Source organism: Myripristis murdjan, chromosome 21, assembly GCF_902150065.1.
Source record: "Myripristis murdjan chromosome 21, fMyrMur1.1, whole genome shotgun sequence".
NCBI lineage: Eukaryota > Metazoa > Chordata > Actinopteri > Holocentriformes > Holocentridae > Myripristis > Myripristis murdjan.
This window is the reverse complement of record NC_044000.1, coordinates 15,081,521-15,104,515: the sequence shown is the minus strand read 5'-3', so window position 1 is coordinate 15,104,515 and position 22,995 is coordinate 15,081,521. Positions and strand designations below refer to the sequence as shown.

The 22,995-nt window shown below is 41.6% G+C and overlaps 3 protein-coding genes across 6 annotated transcripts in view; all 3 read right to left on the bottom strand.

Annotated features, from left to right (window-relative positions):
- tanc1b (tetratricopeptide repeat, ankyrin repeat and coiled-coil containing 1b) overlaps positions 1-11,485 on the bottom strand; it is a 113,655-nt gene extending 102,170 nt beyond the window's left edge. The window contains exon 1 of the mRNA XM_030081385.1: positions 11,213-11,485. The gene's annotated coding sequence lies outside the window, so the exon portion shown is untranslated. The remainder of the gene's footprint in view (positions 1-11,212) is intronic.
- Positions 11,486-14,339: 2,854 nt separating this feature from the next.
- On the bottom strand, positions 14,340-16,641 carry dap1b (death associated protein 1b). Its single transcript, XM_030081676.1, has 4 exons — positions 16,491-16,641; positions 15,303-15,399; positions 15,065-15,128; positions 14,340-14,895 (listed from the first exon to the last, which is right to left on the bottom strand). Exons 1-4 carry the CDS (start codon positions 16,558-16,560, stop codon positions 14,779-14,781), a joined length of 348 nt encoding a protein of 115 aa, XP_029937536.1. The 5' UTR covers positions 16,561-16,641; the 3' UTR covers positions 14,340-14,778.
- Positions 16,642-18,689: 2,048 nt separating this feature from the next.
- The window catches only part of LOC115379560 (plakophilin-4), an 81,948-nt gene continuing 77,642 nt past the window's right edge, over positions 18,690-22,995 (bottom strand). For all 4 annotated transcript variants that reach the window (XM_030080269.1, XM_030080268.1, XM_030080270.1 and 1 more), the window contains 2 exons: positions 22,242-22,306; positions 18,690-19,809 (listed from right to left, as the gene is read on the bottom strand). In XM_030080269.1, coding sequence (XP_029936129.1) covers positions 19,564-19,809; positions 22,242-22,306 — 311 coding nt within the window. In that variant the 3' untranslated portion in view covers positions 18,690-19,563. The remainder of the gene's footprint in view (positions 19,810-22,241; positions 22,307-22,995) is intronic.

Here is a 22,995-nt window from a genome sequence, read left to right as displayed (position 1 = left end):
CCTGCAAGAATAAACACATGTACAAGTCATTTTCTCCCCAAAATGATCAAAACAGAGACAGAGCGAGTCCCTAGCAACTTAACATAGCAATGGCACCGTGTGCCTGCATTTCAGACCTCTCTGGTGGCACCAGCTTGGGAGTTTTCCCACAGCACTCCCAACACTACAGGTCATCAGTAGAGGGTCAGCATGGAAAGAATGCTCTAATATTTAAACAGAATGGACGCGTTCTGCTATCTTGTTATGCAGGAAAACACTCTGTCAGATGCCCTGAATTCCACATCTAATTGATGCTATGTGGCTGAACTTGGGCCTTTGCAACCACTTGCCATGGTTATTGTAAAGCTGGTGCACATTTTGAATCCTTTGTGTTAAACGGTGTAACATTAAGTCAAGCCTGAGCCTGAATTTGCCCACACACACTAGTTTTCTTTGAAACTGTTTATATATTTTGAGGTAACAGGCAAGTGGTCAAACAGTAGAAGAAGCACTCCTACACTAAAAACTTAATAGATTACCTCAATGCACAATTCTACAGTATTTCATACTCCATTAATAGAAACAGACTACTCTTCTGCAACATAAAGAGCCAAATAAGGACATCCCTTCCTACAAACAAAACACATAGGCCTAGCATTGGACCCTGATCTCCAGACTTGGGAGACAGAACTTAGCCCATTAGCAACACTAACATAATTGCACAGTTCAGTGGAATGCAATGGTAACCTAATGTCTGGGTCCTACTACAATAGCTGTGAGAGGTTTGGCAAGGCTTTACCAAGAGTAAAACCTTTCTGGTCGTTGCAGGTTTGGGCCCTTGCATGAAACAAACTATGCCATTCTATAAAACTGTAATAAAAACACAACCTGTTGCAATAAAATTTTTCTAAAATACTAATTCATCTCTCTAGATCAAAACAGATAGATTTATCTAGGGTCAGAATATAATGAGACTGAAACTGTAGTACAGACATCCTGCATGGTTGAGCATGTGATCGACAGGAGGAAAAAAAAAGAGGCCTGCAGGAGCCAGTCTAAAGTCAAGATCAGGTGTTTTTTTGAGTAAACATAACCTCGCCTACTTCAAGCAGCAGCATGTTTCTCAAACAAAAGGCTTCCATGTCACATGCCTAGCCCAAAAACACACACTGGAACTTTGAGGATTGCAAATGAGTTATGATGCTGCTCAACCTGGTGTGCTCAGGTGGTGTTCTAACATAAATTGTGTAATCTGAGGTAACTGCACACAAAGTTGAGCATACATCTAGGTAACACTAATGACAGACGAACAGATCCTACTCATAGATTCCACTCAGGCGCATGTCATGTCCTCTCTCCTGCAAATTAAACAATTGTTAACCTGTGGCATTTCAATCCCCCTTTCACTAGACAGGAAGACAACTCTTAATGAATGCACAAAAGAACGGATTAGGGCTGTTTGGGGGGAGGGGGTTCATCACAATAGACTACAGTCACCCCAATCCTGCTCAGCACTTTGTACAGTTATACTGTTTCCTACTCAGGCCTTATACTTTTCCATTTGTCTGCTGCAGTCCACAGACACCACTTCCTCCACACAATCGTAGTCTTTACTCTCAGCAAGGATAACATTTCTAGCTGAATGATCATGTTGCTGTTCTCTCTCTCTCTCTCTCTGCATCCTATAAACTACAAGTCAAAAGTGTTGGGCAGATAAAACACCTTCAGATTAAAAAAAAAAAAACTTTCATTCAGGTAAAGATGCTCACTATGCAAGCAATCACTCAAAAATTTAGATCTATTCAGCTAAGCTGTACAAAGCCATCATCAAAACTTAAGTACACTCTGATATGATCAGCGTGTAGATTAGCAACTGCAGATGTAATGAGGAACAGTTAAGAAGATCATGTCTACCAAGATCCTCCTTTACAGCATATTAGCCAAGTGAGCGGGACTGGTGACTGCTGTGTGGGAGCTAGCTGCTCATCACCACAGTAACAATAAACACAACCCAGTTTAACCCAAAGGAAATGAGAAACAGCCTCCCAATACTCTATAAGCTGAAATGACAAATTCTTGCCACCCCACCCACCCACCAGACACACACAGTCAGTACCCACTGTGAGATTGAGACACCAACTCCTCAGCCATGATGTAATCACACTTTTTTTTAGGTATGTCTCTGTGAGTTGTCTTGAGTGAGATACTTCTCTGGAAGAAAGCCTCAAGTGTTACGTGACTGTGTTTCAGTAATATAGCTTAACAATGACACAATTACAGAAGGCAAATGATGACATAACTTGACTGACTCAGCCAACCAAGTTTGACTCTTAAGTTGCTCATCATATAAGTCAGGGTCTTGTTTTGGTCTCAATGGTTGGTCTGAAAGCCAACAGTATTCACCAACATCTCTTGGCATTTTAACTCTTTGGGGTGGTGGGATTTTTACAGCAGTTGCTCTCAATCTTGGTCCTGCTAATTTTCACTCCAGCCATCTAATCAGGGGGTGATTTAAAACTGAGATGTAAAGTGAATGCAATTAACTACACAGACGGATAGAAAACTACCAGCACTCAGAGTCTTGAAACCTGGAAGACCCTCTGCTCATACAGTACAGTATACAGTCTCTCAGTACAGTCATATAGTCTCTTTCCCATATTTACACCATATGAACAACACTGAATTCCAATAGCCACCTTTTAGCCACCTTTACAGATCAAGATTGTCCCTATATTGAGGAAAATTTGAGCAAACAAACATCTGCAAGAACAATTAGGAAAATTAACAGCCTCCAAAATTCATATAGTGCTGTGTCCATGCATTTAGATGCCAATGGGCCACACTGGCTTTCCTCCTAGACCATGTCAAAGGGAAAGGTCTGAATATTCACACCAATTCCTCTCTTTAAAATATCCTGAACACGCATTAAGAAGAAATATATTGTTGTAGCCTAAACCTTGGACTTCTTCCACTGGGGAAGATTTAAGATTTGGTCAAAACAAGTTAACAAAAAATCAAAAGATGGACCTTACCAGAGAAAAGGCACAAAAAACGCCATTAAATGGTGCAAAGCTGTATGGGGGTTATAATAGTGACCTTTGTAAGAAAAAAATCTTCAGAGAAATTCAGAAAAATGACTATGTGGCATGCAACAAAATTGGCATCAAGAACGGTCAAAGCCTCAATCCAAAATCATGTCCATCCCCCTGCATTTAAGTTTTGTTTGGGTATTAGCCTCAAAGTAAGGCCCCTTAGAAGGGGCCTCTCTATATTAAAACAGAGCAGCCAAAGTCCCACTGTGGCTGACGGGGCTTTGAGGACACACACTGGCTCAATAGACAGAGTCAGACACTCAATATTCACATTTGCTCTGTGCAAGACACCCCAAAGCAAGTACAAGTCCCAGATAAACAACAAAGTATTGTGTTCTCAGTGCTGTTTCTCCTCCTGAGGAGACACCAACAACCCACAGTCTCAAGACTACAGAAAAGAAATGATGCAATACAAACCAATCATCATATCAGCTAAGATGGCTAAACATGTGAAGATGACTGCCTATTGCTGCTGTTTTCAACCAGGGCTATGTCACTTCCATTGCCTTCAAAAGTAGGCTATCTGTGACCTCAGGCACAGCTCAAGGTAACAATAAAAAAAAGATTACTCCAGTCTATGATACAATGACCTATGACCTGGTAGAGAAAGTACCCTTTGAGTGGAGAGAAATTGGATAGCATGGTGGCGAGGAGTGCCTCAGGTTATCACCATGTGGGTTTTCACAGGTTTCTCTGAGTTGATAGAGTTCAAATCCATACAAGTTGAGAACAAGAAAAGATCGTCACCTGCACAATGCAGAATGTGACATGTGGTTAATGGGGCCATCCAGCTAAACCACGGTCATCTGAGAAGATAGCTATATAAAGAACGGAAACAGTATTGTTTTTCCTGATTGCCTCAAGCAGAAAAGCATTTCACACACTTTGGCAGTTGGGGAGTAACAACCTGCTTTGTCCTTTGTCAGATGGCAGACAACAATAGAAAGAGCAACCTTCATCTCTGTCCAACTTCACCATTTCCCCAGGATTGAGAGGAATGGCTTTTTGTTTTTTTCCACCCAACGCACTCATCTCTTGCCTGGTAACACCCCGGCCAGCTCTTTTCATCAAGCGATTCTACATGAATGATTACTCTCAAATTTCCACACTGTTGTCATAGTGACATAGAAATTCTCACCAGCACCTGACCTTCAAGTAGGTTTACTAAGCCTTGCCAGAATAACACAAAGATTCCCTGTTAAGTTTTAATCATGAGATCACTTAAATCCTCCTGTGAACTTTACACAGGTTAATAACATCTTTTACTATCCAATATTTTGCTGTCCATTCATAGAGAGTGCAGGAAATAGGCCTGGCCTTGGCTGTGATTTTAAGTGTTCCGTGAAACAATGGGAAGTTAGCTAACAAGGCTGCTCATAGCCATAAAGGAGGAAGTGTGGGGAGCAGGTATGAATGAGAATGGACAGCACAGTCTCCGTCTCCGCTATTGTAAACAAAGGGTGTTATTCACAATGGCATGAAAGGAGAGGAAATAACAAAGAACAGACATTTTTATTCAAGTAGTCTACCTGCCAGTCAGATTTTGTACTTCCTGCGGAGCCATCCAGCCCATAGCCCAGGATTTAATCTTTTACCAAGCAAAAAATCATGGTTCACTGATTTCTTGCAGACCTTTTAGAGTAAAGGCAGTGTTGTACTTGTTTGTTTGTTTATTAGTTTAGAATACAGAGACAATGCACGTTAATAAACATTTCTGTAAACATGCTGGTTTAGCCAAGTTGGCTCATTTTTAACCGTAGTCTCTGGGGCAGGTGATTTGAGCACTACAATACTAAACTACATGTCTAATAGAATACTATAATCAACTTGTGCCATCAACATGCAAACAGTTACTAGCCAGCACGCAGGCATATCACATAATTGCATGTCAGGTTATACTTCAATACCGTCTATTCTTCATTCATGCCCGCATTTCGTCATCCGTTATTCTTGCTTTGTTGATTTTGTTTTTTACTTTACTCAGAGCACAATGTACCATCAGTGCACAGTAGGGCTGGATAATGTATCAATATTATATTGACATTGTGATATGAGACTTGATATTATCTCAGATTCTGTATATTTCATATGGTAGGCTATGTGTTGTCTTTTCCTGACTTCATTACAGAGAAGCAATGCAATTTTCTGAACTAATTTGACTATTCAAGCTGTTCAATTATTTGCTTCAACATATCCACATTACTAATGAGTGTTTATCAAAAATATCTTGTCTTGAGTTCCAGTGAGAGAGTAAACCTCTAATGCCCATAATATACCAACACTAAGCTCGACTCATTAAGAGTGTGATGATCATAACTTTATTATAATATCACATATTGTTAAACCATGCAACCTGAGGCTATTTATGAAAATGTTTATAGGTAGCTCATCTTATAAAGGTATGGGAAAGCTCAAGGGAGTTTTCCGGTAAGCTCAGCCTTGTCCAATGATGGGAAAACAGGCTGACATTCTCTCAGATTAAAGCTCTGCGATTGTTCACCTTCACCTGGGGGGGAATGAAGTCATCCTGTCATGGGCAGATTCAAAGTCCTGACTTGGAGCAAAATTATTTAGTTTCTTATTGAAGAGGAATATCCACATGGCTCAGCTTCAAGTTAAAGAGGACAAAGGTTTTAGTGACCATGGAAAAAGGACTGGCATACTGGTCCACTCGTCCTTGTCCTTTCCTAACATGACAGATCTGTCAGTCTAGATGTATAGTATATGCTGGTTCAGCAGTTATGGTGTGGAAACTGTGTCTTTCTAACCCAGTGGGGTTACCCAAGATCGTTTAGGTGTCAAGGCATGTTTAAGAGAGCAATCATTACTCTGAATTTACAGTTACGCCCCAGGCTGTGGAAACTGACTAAACCTGACATGAGTGTCTGGCCCTCTGAGAATGCTAGAATCAGACAAGACATTGCACATCCCGTTCCCAATAAACATCACCCTTCCTGCTTCACACTGTTTAAAATCAACACTACACTATGCCTAGGTTTACATATGGCCTAAATAAATTCAGATAATAAGTGTCATAGGATGAGTTTATGACTGAGTTTAAATGTACAATAAGCCTGCCTTATAAGCTTTCACGAGCTATCTAGCTTCTCCAGTCTCAGCCTGTCTTTTTCTGTTCATTAATATATTGTTAGGCATTTTTCCTAAACAATCACAGACTCCTAGAGTCACACCACATGAATAACCCCTCTGTTGTGAAATCATCAGCCAACAACAGATTTAACTATAGGGTAGGTAACACCAATTATCTCATCAGAATTGCAATCATTAACTCCGACTACTGCGGCTGATTAAACTTTATCATGTTTTTATCGATGAGTCACAGCAATCAAATGTTCGTTAAGGTCTGGGATAGAAAACAAAGCTTGGTGCACGTTTTTTCAACTCACTTCAACTTTTGCCGGCCAAGTAACCTGGTATTTGATTAAGAGTAAAACATTAACAAGGATGGTTTAAAGTCGACAGGAAGTTCCTTCAAACACTTAAAGAGATTCTTCTCATACTAGGATTTGTAGGTCAGGAGACCGATTATCTGCATCAGAAAGCAGATACTATTTAAGAATGGCAGGACTCCAACAAAATGACAGACACGGATTTTTCTCCAAAGTAGCACATCTAGTAAATCACTCCAGGGTTTTAGCCAGTATATATTCACAACAGGTGTTTGCTCTAGAGTGTTTACAGATACGACTTCAGCACCATCAGTCAATACTGGGGTGCAGGTTTATTAATTAGCCTAGCTCACTTTAGTTATGGGTGAGGAACACAGCTTGAGACTAACAGTGTCCTGGTGTCCCAAGGACAAAAAAAAAAAGCAATGTGTTTGGGTCTAACAAACACGTCTAGCAGAACACTTCTGGAACAAAAGGCGATATTTTGGGGTTTTATTACTATTTGCCTGTCACTTGTAAATTGGCAAATTATTGTTCATAATCAATGGCTGTAGCTTTCATTGACTGAGGCACAAGACTTGCAAAAACCTAATCATTCTGAAACGTTCCCGCAAGACCAACCATTTCCCTGGTGTTATACATGTTATACTATTTAAGAGTAAACGAAGGCACTGTCGCAGACGACACAGAAACGGACCATCAACACATCAGACCTGTTTATGACCTGTTTAACTTCCAATAATCCAACAATAATTCTAACTAATAGCTTAGAGTACATAACTGATACTACAAATGCCAACATTATTTAAAATTGAAGCAAATATTTTACTAAAGATGTGACCATTAATTTACACTGACTCTGGGACAGTTAAAACTGTTTGTCAGGATGGTTCTGGAGTTAGTCTGATGCTTGGTAAGAAGCTAATCAGAAGGGGGGAAAAAAAAAAAAACAGTAATTGACAACTGAACAGTCAAGTAAGCATATGACCAGAGGAGAGCACAACTGACCTCGTCCATAGATACATAAAGTCCATCCAGGTAAAGTTAACTCACCTGTGACCAGCTACCAATATCTCTTGACATGCACTGGCATTACAGTTTCAGGCTGTAACCAGCTTTCAGACACAGTTACTGCAGAGATGAAGAGAAAGGTTGACACAGCTGACACTGAGACAAGCTAACAAATCCAAACTGGAAGATAAGACTTGTTTGACTGATAATCTAAAAGATTTGTGGCACACCACACAAATGTACCTCACTAAAATAATGTTCTAAGCCCCGCTTTCTCTACATCCTCAAGTTTTGATTTTAAGGCCTTGCTCACACCTGGCATTAACGTGCGTCTGGATGAGCCGATCACAGGTGGACAGCTCTAGGTAGTTCACACCTGGCATTAGAATGCGTCTCCCCCTGCATCGAGTGGCCACTTGTGATAGGATCTCACTTGCTATATGCAAATGCATGCATGCATGCATCATTTGTGTTTGCAAAGCCCAAATGCATTGTTGCTTTCAGCCAGCGGAGACTTAAACAGCCTGTTTTGTGTGTATGCCATCCACAAAAATCCATTTTTTCCTGTTGTTGCTGCCTCTTCTTGTTGTTTCAGTCTTAAACATGACACCACTGGCACACAAATGTGTGCGTACTTCTTACACAGAGGACGTCAGTTGAGTAGGCAGTCCTTCAGTGTGGCCTTGGACATATTTGTGTACACACTGCTAAAAGAATGTGGCAATGTGCAACCAAGACTACCTCTGAATGTGGTCTGAATGATTGGATCTCAATGTGTCCTCAATGCAATACTTATAGCTGTCCATCTGTGATCAGATCACCCAAGACACATTTTAATACCAGGTGTGAACATCGCCTATGTGTGTAGTTTTTAGTTCCCATCTTGAGTCTTTTCCAGATGTGGCATTTCCTTGTGGACCACTGGCCCTGGGAGGTGAGGAGTCCCTATATTACATAGTCATACCACAGCGAAAGCTCTGCAACTCTCTGTCTTTTGCTCCCTCTGGGGCTTTCAAAAGGCCCGACAAAAATGTAAATCAATAACAGATGAAGAAGTACTTCTGAAACACACAAGTGCCTCAACTGCACACACATGCAGCCAAGTAAGCACGCGTGCACATAAGCGAAAGCACAGACCTACAGGCTTGGGATTCGATTCATACTACAGCACAGACCGTAGTTTTTCTTTCCTAAATAAATTATTAGCATGTCAATTCAGAGAAATGCTTCAATTGTTCAAGAATAGGTTAATTAAGGCCTATAACCATAAAAGACTCCTGGCAGGCCAAAATAATTGAGGTTTCAACTGTATTTTCCTCAAAGGAGCTCTCCTCATATAAGAAACTAACCCAAACGCTCACTGAAATACTAACACAACTCAATATGCATGGCTGTCATTCAGTAACATTTTAATAGACAGCCTGAGGGGAACCAGGGCAATTAAATGGTAAGGCAAGCATTTTGATACAGAAACTGCCTTGATCCCTTGAGAAAATTGGGCTAATGCAATTACACAATGCCACATTGCCAATAGGCTAGACACTGGCTAATGTGTATGATGCTGCAACCCAATGCAGTAGTGCTGAGAACCTAATGGCATGATTTGACTGCATGGTTTGATTATGTAGTCATCTTGGAATTTGGGGGTTGCTACATGATGACTCTTTCATTTATGACATAATTTTTCTCTTTGAGGAATAATCTAGCCTATGGTAAATGATGTAAACATATGGAATATTTAGTTAACATAATCACTTCAGCTCCCTTGTTGCAGGAGATTGGCAGCAAACAGAAAACAGCGCAGAATGAGCCTCTGCTTTGTTCATGGCTCCAGGAGCCCAAGGGCCAATTGCTTCTGTTACTGTAATTTCACAACAGGCAGTGTTGCTGCCTAAGTTTGTGGTAAACAACCACCTGCGCCTCTGCAATATAGCTAATGTTATTATCAGTGTCCTGGCATCCTGTGACCATAGAATCCCACACCTTTGCATTTAGGGCCCTATCTAGAAAAATAAAAATCATGGCTAAACCAGAGTCCTGTTAGCAGGGACTGTCTAGTGAACTTCTGCAGAAAGTAGCCCCTTTCAGAAGTTGAAAATCATCAGCAACTCAGTGTGAGTGCTGTCTGTCAGGTCACTGGCTCCAATAACTCTCCCTCCTCAGCCATAACAATGTGACTCTGGTGCCAGCATCTGTTACTGGCCAACTGGCTAAGGACCATGGGAACCAGGTTCTGTAGGGGCACAGAGACAGACTCTAGTGGTGCTTCAATGGATGAGTGCCATGCAATACAAACCTCTCCTAACATTGCAGTTGGTAGACAATTGGAGCAGCTAATGCCTTGGTATAAAAGCATGACAATCCAGCGTAATAGTTACTTAATCAGTGTGAAATTGTCTGAAATGTTGTGAGAATGTTAACACCATCTCTAGGTTAACATCGCACTCAGTGCAAAGGCACTTGAATACAGAATAAAAAATAACTCCATATTGGCCTAAACAGCTGAATTACTCTTATGTATTTGCTCAGATCTGCCATTGAAGACTGGAAATTTGTTCTTTCAAGGTAAAAGGTTCAAGCTATTTTCAAGTTGGCCTTCTCAACACTGTTCAGGGAGTACACTGGGTCAATGACCTTATTTGCTCAAGACGATCAACTAAATCATGACACATAAGTCCAAGCAATTTCTCAGAGGGAACAACCATCACCTCTTTTTCAAAGAACCTAACTGAATTATAAGGGTAGGTCCATTCAGCAAAATTTGACTGAAAAAGAAAGTAAGTCTCTTATGTAAACAGTGGTCAAACTTCAATGACTCAGTCCATGTGGGCGAACAAGATTACAGTCCCTTAGCCTACTACATCTGGGTTGGGTCCCGATTTCAAAACCACCGCATCCAATCTGAAATACAGCCTAATCTTAGCATCAAACACAACCACACATTTATAAGAGGAGTAATGAACTGTTTTTTGGTAAATCTGCATCCTGGTGAACAGGATGTCACCCCAAAATCAGTGGGAGTGTTTAGTCTTCAAAGGTTCTCCAGTAAAGTATATTCACTCCTTGAAAACATAAGACAGGAAGTAACAAACCCAGTTTCTGCTTCCCACCATGGCAGGGTGATGTTTAGACTGGGCATAGGTAAGATTGGCATCCCAGATAGTTCCAGCCTCAGATCCCTTTGAAGTATCCAGGCCAGATTATGTAGCAGCATTTAAGTCCAACAACAACCTCAGAGACCATGAAAGGCGGTAAAAGCCTAAAAACACCATTCATACATCAACTATCAGACTGTTTAGGGGGAGATGAGTGTGAGGTGTGGATGCTGCTTGGCGCAGTTCACCCAAAGCAGAATGGAAAAGCAAGCTAACGTTACCTGAAGAGTAAAAAAAAAAAAAAAAAGTTCCGGAGTTCTCAATTTTAGCTATATTGAGTTTTAACGTGCTGGTTTTTGAAGACGTCTATCCCTTCAACTGTGTAGCCGTGCAGGAAATAACTCGACAAATTAAGTCTGAATAACGCAGGATAAGTTTAAAATGAACTGTCAGTCCTGCTCGGTGTGACGGCTGCTCGATGGGCATGTCCCGACATTCCTCCCCACCACCAGCCACAAACTCTTCAACAAAGTTAGGCTACTTTCTGCGGCTGTGAACCAGCATACTGTGCGTCGCCAAGCTGGTGAGTCGATACAGCAGCTTGTGAATAAGTGGAAGGTCTTACCTGATAAATGTCATGGATATCCAAGTCCAAAAAGTTTTCCTGCCGCTGTCTCCCGGACGAATCCCCCTGCTGCTGGAGCCAAGGTGCGGGACGCCGCTGGGCTCCTCCTCCTCCTGACTCAACTACATGAGGTCATTTGTAAGGAAGGCACGGCGGCACAGGGCTGATAACCAGGAGGCTGCCCGCCCTCCTGCGCTCTCTGTGCATGCCTCATGTGCATGAAAGGATGCTAAGTTACATAGGCAACGTGGAGGAACACCACACTGGGGTTTCTGGGGAGCAGTCAATGATGCGGTGGAGGGTAAACCCACCAACACTCTTATTTAACGACTTTGTTTATCAACAGACTAAAGTGTACCCACCATTAAACTCCTGAAATCATGTTCCAGTAGCTGGTCCTTTGTTCTGATTGGCTGAATCATCACGCACGCAGCTGTAAATAATATGACAATCAATAGGCCTACTTGCGACCGGATAAGTTGATTCAAATATCAATGCGCCATAAAACGTTTTATCCTCCTGCCTCATTTTCTCAAAGTTCATCAAAATTTCCACGTTGCATCTAAGTATATGATGTCAGCCATGGGAGGACAGGGCTAAAGGCATACCTTCAATTGTTTTGGAAGTGTGATTTCATTGATAGGCCTATTGTTTGTTTGTTTGTTTTGCCGTGTGACAATAGAGCAAGAAGTAATGCGCAATGCACCTTTTTGTTTACAGCTGCATCACTGGGTGAAGTGCACACGTTTAAACTTTTAACAAGACCTTTTTGCATCAGGCCTCACTGGTTGAAGAGATTATCTCGTTGTGCAAAAACTGCGCAAAAAAAAAAAAAAAAAAAAAAATCAATATGACAGGAATTACGGAAAAAGAGGCTATTAAAGGTCCACGCATGCATGCCCAATAATAATGTAATATACGGTATCCAATTCCATCTAAATTATTGGATTCACCCTTGCTATGGTTGTCAAAGCTTACAAATTAGAAATAAACTTCGCTCATAAGTCTATAGCGACCTCATGAGGTAGGGTGCTGTGTGACATTTATTTCATAAAATATGTTCAAACAACAAAAACATCAACATTTTTTGTAACAAATTCATTGATCTCGCTCTCCTGTTTTAATTGTACTGCATTATTAATCTTGTACTGTGGAGTGGAATGTATTGATATTGCCCAATAGGTGTAATAGTTGGAAAACCTTCTCTGTTTAATAAAGTTTTGTGTGTATTACTGACTAGAATATATTCCGGGACTGCACACCGCATCTTTCGAGTCTCCCCTCCTCTCTGTGTGAGGCAGGGTTATGCAGTTGGTCTGCAGTGTTTTCTCAGCAGTCTAGTGGCTGTCACAGGGTCAGTGAGGCTCTTCAGATGGCTGGGAATGGGCAGTCACTGGCAGTGAAATGCACCATGTCTGCAAGTCAGAAGACCACCAACTGCTCCACTACTCAAACAGAGCATCAGAGGTCTCTGTACTTCATACACAGATGGTATCAAAGGCATGTGTGAACAGCATGAGCATCACAGAGACTTTAGGGTCAGCCCATTTTGTTTGCATGGCTATCATCAAGTATTTTCTTGGCAAACAAACACACAGATATTGTTTGAGGACATTCAGATGCAAACAGAAATGTGCATGTACACACAGACACAAACACACAAAGAGAATGTGGGCACACATTCACACAACCTGTTGAAAGCTCTGCAAGAAGAGCTATTGTATTTTACAGTTTTACCGACAATCAGTGAAATAAAGGAGCTTAGCAAAGACACACACACACTGCAAAGTCAGTGAGTGCATGTGCATAACAGTACTAAAATGTGTTCATTATCCATGCTCAGGTAGCCCAAACCCCTGTGGATCAAACAGTCCTGAATACAGACTGAAGGATTAAGAACAAAGCCAGCAACGCCTCCAGTTTTAGCCCAACCCCACCATCTGGTGGAACGGACGTTGGCTCAGACTCTGACAGCTGTTGAAAAACATCTCTTTGCAGGGCTATACTCTACCTCATCTTGCAAAATGCCCCAAGGTAGTGCTGTAGCCTATCTCAGTGTTTCTTGCCACCCATTATGGTTTATTTTGTAGCAAAGGCATGGCATAGCAGAGACAGGGGAACAAAAAGTGTAATATAAGCAGGTCAATGCATGGAAAGTGGAGACCAGTGGAAATTGTTTATGATCTGGTTTGGCTCCCTCAGTTCCTCTTTCCCAGCCACTTTACAATACACTCTAGAGTTACATTTCTGAATTCTTTCACAAAATTATCATAGATCCAGGAACAGTTTATCAAGCATTTATAGGCTTATAGCCAAAACTGTTATGTTTTAACCTGCACCATACCCATGTTGGCACCACATTATATGATTCCTCTATTGTCTTGGTATGGGTGTGACAGAAGTGGTGCCATTAAGGCACCCAGACATGTTTTGCACTGGCCCACATTCAAAAGAGTGCTGGCAGGATTACAGAACATGTTATTTTCTGCATTCTGCCTTCATACACCCAGTAGGGCACACCCACTCAGTAATCCCACGAAAGACCAAAGAGTGCTGACAATGTTTAATACCCATGTTATATAGTGCAGAACAGTATGGATAAACTGGCACACCTACTGTGTGTAATCCTGAATTATTGTTTATATTTTGAGGGTGCAATACACAGACTACCAGACCATTCTCAATTCGTGCAACACTAAGGCACTTTTATTTCTTAAGTGCTTGTAAAAGTTTTATATGCTTTATTTAGCTGGTTTAAAAATAAATAAGGGAACCTTTCTCAGTTATAGACAAGGCCCAGCTAGCCTTTATGTTAGTCTTCAAAGAGCTCTACCATTCAGACAATTTGGTGTGAGTTTGCTGCCTCCTCCTATGAGTGATAGCCTAAACATGCCGAGAACTTTCTACAAAGAGACATTCAGTTCAAGGTATGTCTAAATAAAAAACAAAAAAAAAAAAACAAGTTGATTACACCAGGAATTACGTATATTTTGTTCAGGGATAACTACAGAATCAGACATCACATTTTTGGCCCAAGTTTAAAGGCAAGCATTTGCTGCCACCCAGTGGTTATTTAGGCTTACTGAAAAGTAGACAAGCTGAGGGGAAAAAAACACCACAACTGGTAGGCGATGCCATGCAATGCCTTTATTCAAGCTATGCACAAGTGCCAAGCAAGTCATAGTGAATCTTTGACTGAAGATACAGAAAAAGTTCAAAAGCCTCACCTTTCCCCCCCAAAACGACTTACTGATATCCAAATGCCCATGTACTTTTAGTTGACTGGTTATTACAAATGCAGCAATTCTCATACTAACACTAAAGGAAGGCACATTAAATGCTGGTTTATATAACTCAGAGACAGTAGCCTTGGGAAAGCCAGTTTTCACCTCTAGAAGTAGTAAGGTCAGCACATACAGAGCTTGAAACCTATACCTTTTCCATAACATTTAACAGTGACACTTCATAGACAACATGGCGGTGCCTTCATGTGTCTGACACTTCCTGTTTGTGTCCCACAGGTGGCATAACAAGGTTCCCCTCAGGGCCGCGCTCAACATGTTGGTTCAACACTTGCGAGGCTGCTGGATGAAGAAGGTCCTGGGTGAGTGGGACTTCTCCACTGCAGGCCGCACTTTGCTGTGCCTCACACTCACTGGTGTTTCTGGGAAGTCATGGCCGAGCTGCAAAGACGGCAGGCAGAAGCATTTCAGAGTTTATTACCCATAGGTTTCTGTGGCACAAGCAGCGCTCCTGTCTGCTGTGGCCAATCCATTCACTCAGCTGGAATAGAGTTGGGACATGCATGACAAGCAAAAATTGACTTTAAAAATGGAATCCGTTTCGATTTACCTTATCGAGCGTTCCTGCCAGAAGGATACTAACTTGCTGCATCCTGCTGGAGGTGGCAGGGGACCTACAACAAGAGGTTTCAATAACAAATCCTATTTAACCTTGAAAGCCACTTTCATTAATCTGCATTGTAAAACAGCAGCATGGCATTCTAGCACTACCCAAAAGGTTTTAAGCAAGAGATTAGCCTACATTGAGAGTTACGGGTAGTTACACAAGTATCCCCCCCATACTGTACCTCAGTTTATCAGGCCTCTTGGTCTCTTTCTCTGGAGTCCCATGGGTGGCATTCTCTTCCAGGCTCTTCTTTGCCACTCGTTTACCTCCAGCTTTTACTATTTGCCCACAGAAAGGAAAAAATATGATTAAGTATCTGGGAAAAAAAAAAAAAAAAAAAAAAAAAAACTTAACAAAACTTAAATGTAGCTCTATAAAGAAGCAGGCCAACTGAAGGTGCCAGCGGCAACAAGGGAGGCACGCAGCGTGACTTTGTATCACTGTATGCATAATTCTGCAAATAGGCCTGTGGGTCTAGCTGAACTCCAGTCAGGAAAACAAATCCATTTCCGCTGAAAAACAATCATAACTCGGTGTAGGAGAAGCTACAAGAATGGCCGACAGTTTGACCGACAATCCACTTATCACAACAAATCACAGCAACCAGCAGCCACAGTGGCGGTATGAATTTAATATTGCATAGGTGACAGAGGAGCGTCTTCTTTGTGGGCTTATTGCCTGAGATTTTGCTATGAATTCCATATAAAAAGCGAGTGGAGGCTGTGCCACATGAAAAGTGGGGATGCATTACATCATGATCTGGTATCGCCTTGCAAATCTAATTCCAAAACATACAAAGCTGTCATTTACCTGCTTCGTTTTACACTTTCAATATTTTTTATGAACCATCTGTGATTGAATCGTTAACCCGCAAATCGAGGATTAAACGTGTGTGAGCGGTGGACACAGGAGCGGTGATGAGAGCACACAGTGTACCATGAGCTGCACGGCAGGATTTGGACCAGACTTTGTTTTGCACGCACTGAAGCTGTGAAGTATTCTGCTTACATTTCTCCATAAAACCCGGAGGCTTTGCAGCAGAAAAAAAACACTCGAATAAAGGCGATGAACGTCACCAGTAGAGTAATTAGCCTAGTTTACGATCACAAGTTGCACATGCGACGGCTGGCAAACAACAACTCAGTGCTGGCGCCGTGATTTATTGCAAGAATGTAGCAAAATATTTGTTTTTCAAGGGGACAGAGAAGCGGAAGTGCATGGGGGAAAAAAAGTTAAAGTGCAGTTGATGCTCCTCACGCGTTGCCATAACTGGTTAGATCGAGCAGCGAAAACAACAATAACAATGCCCCGACTGAATATTGTTAATAATTCAGCATCCCACTCCATATGGACCCAAATAGCAGCTTACCTGCTGGAGGGTGGCCAGCTTTCAGTAGAGGAGACTCCTTCGCCCCAGATTTCGAGAGTTGCTGCACCATTTTTTAACTTTCTCAACAAAAGCAAAGCACCAGCCACACAACGCCCACTCCGTAGTTTTTATAGTGAAACGGCAATGACGTCGTGCATAGCTAATGCAGGAAGCCTGCGACCTCAGCAGGAGTGGGAGGGTAAAATCATTACAGAGAAACGCCTGTTGTTAGAGTAGATCTGACTGATGTGGAGCATTTACTGAAAACTGAAACTGAAAGAAGCTACAAAACTAATTGCATTATTTATCTACCTTCTATTTATTGCTTATTTGATGATCATATGTGGATATTTTTAATGTAAATTCTTTGTATAATCCTCTTAATGACTTAAGCCTTTTAATTGAATAGAAGGTCTCTTTTTTTCTATTTCTAATGAGGCGGTCCTGGTAAAATAGAACAGAACCACAGAATAAAGTTTGGTCAGCACCATCAAAATGTCTATGCGTGCATGTCTTTGTTTGCGTATCCTACAAATTAATCCATAGGCACTGTGCAATAAAAGCCACCTCAATAATATGTAGGGAAATTAACGGCTCAATTTGTGATACCTGCGCTGAGACTATCTGTTCACACACCACTACACATTGCACACTAACGATTTATATTAGGCTTCTGTGAAATTAGTAGGGGAAATTAGGGTAAATGCTATACAATTACCCTTATTATCTTGTGAGTAAAATAGCATGCTCAAATGCAAATTAGGAGATGCAAACCTCTAATTTGAAATAAAGGCCAATTAGTTTGGGCCTGAAAACCATTTTACCAATACTGACAGAAAAGAGGGGAGGATTTAAGTGTGGTTTGTTTTAACATTTGTGTAACTTTTAGCTCCACCCACCTTTAAAGCCCTCTGGCCTGTGTATTATGAAGAGCCTATACACAGCAGCAAGATCATAGATTTAGCAGATGTAGATCTTAAATGCAACAATGTGGTGTCTTTCTGATTACAGCGAGCTGGACTCGAACAGGCGAACTGGGCTCTCCAGCACCACTTCTCTGATTAGGATGCTTATAGTCTGGTAATGTTCAGGGATCATTTTCGTCATTGTCTCTTTTGGTGTAAAAACATTAAAAGCTCTGTGTAATCACGGGGCTGCGGGAACAAAAACTCTGAAATAAGAGAGAAATTGTCTGAGGAAAGATGTGTCTCAGAGAATGCACTACCAAAGGCGACTGGGACGACTGCACGGCACAACATAAATCCTGCAGGCTGCATGTTGCTTATCGCCACCTAGCGGCCAGTGCTTTCATAGTCCTGATAAGGATGTGCTGGTGTAAATCCTTATGTGAGCATGCATGCGCTTTGCAGGAGCACCCAAACTCTCACCAGCGCGCCGAGGAGGGTGGGAAAAGGTGTGTCCTGAATCACTTTGAGGAGCTTCACGTTTTTGTGATTTCTTATGTCAGTTTGGAGGGTTTAGTAGTTTATGCAGACCTATGACACCTATCACCTTGCCTAAAAATATTACTGTCAAATCCATTTTGTAAAGATTTATGCACCCTCATTGTTCATAACTAGTGTGGATATTAGTGAAAAATCCTACACAAACAGATTATATACCTTGTCAGTTAAATCCTTTTTGAGTGAAATTATATTTTCTGATATCTCAAAAAACAAACAAAAAGTACCTTAGAGGTGAATTAGTTTCCATAACATGAAAATGAAATTCATGTACATTAATACCACATAATGTACATGGCAAGATACATGAAAGACCCTGAAATACTGCATGAAATTCTAATGTTTTTTTTTTTTTTTTTTTTTTTAAATGATGGATCATGTGATTTCCAGTAGATTCTCAGTTTGCCACCCTGCCTCTCATGCATGAATGCCCAGATGATTCAGTCCGCCCAGTGTTGCCCCATGCAGGTAGCATGCACATAAATTATATCGAATTAAACGTTTTTAGTAGGTGAACACATGCAAAGACATGACAGCAGAGGAAGATGAACAGGAGAAGAGAAGAGTTAGAGCTCTTCTTGGGCCAGAAGGTCACATTTATTTCTGTCGGTGTGCATAAAAATGGCAGTGAACCACCCCTTTGCGAGGTGAGGAAACAGGGAATGGAAAATATTAAAAAAAGTATATATATATACTGTACCTGTAGTCACAAAAATGTATGCAATTACACAATGCGTTTAAAAAACAAAAGTGAACTTTTATTATCTTTGCATGGTTGTGTTATGCCATTTTTTCCCACATCTCTTAGTTTCTTCATATATTTATATATCTATAGAGATTTAACATGGCACAAGTTCATTTTTACCAGTGCTGATGAGTGTAAACCAGGTAACATGTTATTTTTTCTGTATTTACAATAAAATGAAGGAAATGTACAAGACTCCATGGCATACACAACTTCAACATTACGTACGAATACAGTTTGCTCCCTCTGTACAAACTAACATCATTAGTTTAGTGTTATCGTTTTTTCTTTCTTTTTTTCTTTTTTTTTTTTTTTTTACAGATATGAGTTCATGATCCATTTTGGCTTCGGCACATACACATACACATTCCCTATCTTGACTCTTCATCGCATACCCTTCCTCACATGACTCACACCTTCACCGTGCTATCACAGCTAAGAGTTTCATAAAGAAAATAAAACTAACATCTAGACAGAGCAGGACGCACGTATTTCACGATTGTGTCCGGTACCGTCCCTCAACAAACCCTGCATGATTCCATCTGCTAATTCAAGAAAAAAAAAAAAACCTCAACATTCCTTGATTTCCTTCTGTGGCGCACATTCCATTTTCCATCTGCCATCGCTCGGTTGAACTCCTCCCCTCCCCCACATTCACTTTAAAACAAACACACTCACAAAGAAAAGTTCATTAAAGAGTCCGTCAGTTGTAGTGCCCGCTCCTCTACCGCAGGGTGAAGATGCCCCTACATTTGGAGGTTCCCCACTCCCTGACCTGACGATCAGAGGTGAAACTGGTTCTTGACTAAGATGTAGGAGCATCTTGACTCCCACCCCGCCCCCCACCCCCTTGGTGCCGCCGGGCCTATACCCAGGAGTCAGGAGAGCCAGGGTACTGCTCTGCCCTGTAGGAAGGCCTTCGTGTGCTAGAGTAAAAGTCCACATAGTTGGTGGTGGATTTCAGTCCATGAGGCTGGGAGCTGTAGTCGACCGTGGGAGGGTAGGTGATGACCTCCTCCAAGTACGGGTCATCGTAGCCGTGAGGGTGCTGCAGGTACATTCTGTAGGTGTCATAGTTCCTCCTGCCCGGCTCCTCTGTGTAGTACATAGGCTATGGGGGGGGCAGAAAAAAGACAGAAGGCTACAGTGACCTGAACTTGAAAGGGAGCTTACCAGGAACACAAAACAGCAGGAAAACACAGTGAAACAATCACCCAGCTCCAAGGAAATGGCTCCAAAACATTCCTGTTTAACAGTATGACTGGATAAAAAGCTGTCTATATTGCCGGTTATAGGGGTGCAACAATTCATGCACTAATGCACTGCTTATAAATTCTGTTTTTTCAACTGCATCGATCTACTACACGAATAAATAGAATGAAAATGCTCGGACTTTGGCCTGAATCAATATGAAACGTGTTGAATAAAAATCATAGATGGTTATTATAAGAAGAAGATTGTGTTGTGTTGATGAAACAGAATACTATGAATTGCAACTATCTATCTCTTTCTCTCTATAGATGGATAGAATAATGCAGAGATTTAAAATAAATAAATAAATAAATGATAATGAGGTAATTCTGTTGTTTGATTTTTTACCCTCTAATTCCACAAGAAATAAAAATAGCCTTACATTGTTGTGTTTATTTAATGGATATCAAATTTTGGCCAAAAGAATTGAGTTGTGGTTTATAAACTTGATTTAAATCAGTGCAAGAAAAGAAATCATTCTTATATTCAATTGCTAGTGAATCATGATTCTAGTTCAACATCTGTTCAGCCAAAGATTCACACCTCTAGCCAGGTACAGAGTACACTAGTTAAGCGCAATGATACAGTTTTTAACATTTCAAAAGTTTCTTTGACATGCAATTCTGTCTGGCCGAGATTTTTCAGCCAGAAAGTCACAGGTCTGTGACAGCTAATGCAACAGATAGCTGCTTTTTATCAACATATATATGGCAGAAATCCTGAGGATAGGTGGAAATGTGTTTGAAATGAGTGGGGTATAATATCCTCACTGTCCTCACATGTTAACTGGTCTGCCTGTGATGGGATGAAGGACACAAGGGATCTCTCGCTCTCCCTCCCTCTTTCCCTGCTCCCTCCTTCTCTCTGTGCCTGTTATCTGAGTGGGCACGCATGGATGTGTCCCACAGTGACAGGTGCCTGAGATGCACCCAGACCATCCCTATCCCAGCAGTCACATTCACTTTTGCTCACACAAAGGCTGATGTGCTGGGTCACTCCCAGCGCCCTCATTCATCCGCAGTGAAATACGCGTCAGTCTCCTTGTATTAGTCTAGTGGGGTGGAAGAGCTGGTCATGCTCGCCAAGTTTATACAGTACTGTGGAGGGAACTCAAACAAGGGCCCTGTACCAATAATATCAAATATCTCCTTGAAGAAACCCCTAATTTCCTATGGGTGAGATCACACATATAGTTCATTCTGTTTGGTATGAATCATAATGGAAAAGTATACTTTGATTTGTTTAGGCTCACAGTGCTCAAATAGAGCGTAATCCTCTGGCAATGCTGAATAAATTTCCACCTTGCATTGCTGCAGCCTCTGTGATGGTTTATGTTTGTTTATCATTTGTTTTCTGAATTTAATTTTCTGAGACAATAGCATCATAATACAATGTTGTTTGGCAGCCAACCTGAAAGTCCCAGATGTCAGACCTTGCCACCAGCACTCAAATCGACTGCAATAGTTATAGCTATAAAACAGGGATCATCTAGTGGAACGAAATCCCAGATCAAGAACGCCACCCAAATATAGTAAAATAATCCTGGGGTCAAGGACTATCCGTCAATTCAATTTCGCTCAAATCAAACGGAGGTGAAAACAGATTCATTGGTAGAGCTTTAAAGTCACATTTACAGTCACGTAGCTTGTTCATTGAAGTTTTGGTAATCTGTCATACTGCAAGGTCAGACAATTTTGACAACAGGGGGAGTAAAAGCACATCTGGATTGCAGTCCCTGTCACTTCAGGTATGCGTGATGGATTCATCTGTGTTTATTTGCTGTAATTTACCCCCTCTGGTGTTCATACCAGTTAAGACAGACCACCTTAAGAAACAGCTGAATATGAGCAGGAGACGTGACTGTGGTTTGCCCTTGGTTCATGCTAAATGTTTGGCTTTCCAAGCATGAAGCTATGAGATGTCAGTATCCGTCTTCCTATAACCATACACCACACATTTTGGGCTTGTTTCCAGTTCCAGATTACAAACAATCTGGTGGAAAGTGAGTCTCTAGTTGCATTTATTTGTGGCACACACAAGTTTGAATGCTATTGTTCTCACCTGCCTTTATCACCTGAACTAAAGGAGTAACAATGCAGAGAGTTCAAGCAGTTCAAAGATACCTGATGTGAAAAGAAGCCCAGTGGCTAACCTGGTTATGCAGAATCACAACATACCAAGAGGATGGAGAGAGGAGGAGTGAGTGAGTGAACGAGTGCGGGAGAGAGTAGGAATGCAAAGCATACAATTCTTCTGTGCAACCAAAGATTTATGTGCAGTGATTATATTCACCTGTGTTCTCCTGGGCTCCTCTCTTGTGGGCGATGAGTAATAAAACGAAGAAGGCTTCCCAGACCCTGGAAAAATATATGAGCATTGCTGTACATCAAATGGAAGGGCTGGCTGCAAATACACTTAATAACATATCAGTGGAAGAGTCTACACATCCCTGTAGAGCTGATGTCTGTATTTTGATAAAACAGGATAAAGCAGTGCTAGCTATGCCAGGGAGAAGAATAACACCAAATAATAGAGCAGGCTACTGCTGTTCTGATGTTTACTTTGCCCATGAGATGGGTATTTTCCCTGGCACTTTATCTGACCAGTGGAATCCTGAAACTCTATTTCCACTTCGCTATGCAGAGGATGGTTTGTTGAGGCTGTGGCTCACTCTGTTTACTCTGCCCTCCCAGTGCTTGAGCCAGCCAGCGTGGGCTAGTGAGAGCTCTTGTCTGGCTGTAGTACGTCTGGGTACCCACCCACCCACTGTCACTGCCCCAGCCTGCACAGGCCACCCTGGGCCCACCAACAATGGCAGCTTTGTTGAGTGCCCAGAAAAGAGGCGTCCTACTGTGGTAGGCCAGCCCACTCTACTGCCGGGCAGACCATTTCCAGCACATGGAAAAAAACACTCAAGTGCTCCTTTTTAAAGTAGCCGACTGTCTGAGGGCTAGCAAGCCTTGGAGGAGGTGATAAGAGAGGGGGAACCATCGTGATGATGGTGGTGCTGGCACAGAGTGGAGAAAGGGCATGGGAGTCTACTTGG

Bases quoted from the DNA above. Each gene is read 5' to 3' on its own strand.
- dap1b (XM_030081676.1), bottom strand. From the start codon at position 16,560: ATGGTGCAGCAACTCTCGAAATCTGGGGCGAAGGAGTCTCCTCTACTG. The intron at 15,400-16,490 runs GTAAGCTGCTAT...GTGGGCAAATAG, and splicing joins AGCTGGCCACCCTCCAGCAG to TAAAAGCTGGAGGTAAACGA. The intron at 15,129-15,302 runs GTACAGTATGGG...CTCTTGTTGTAG, and splicing joins AAGAGGCCTGATAAACTGAG to GTCCCCTGCCACCTCCAGCA.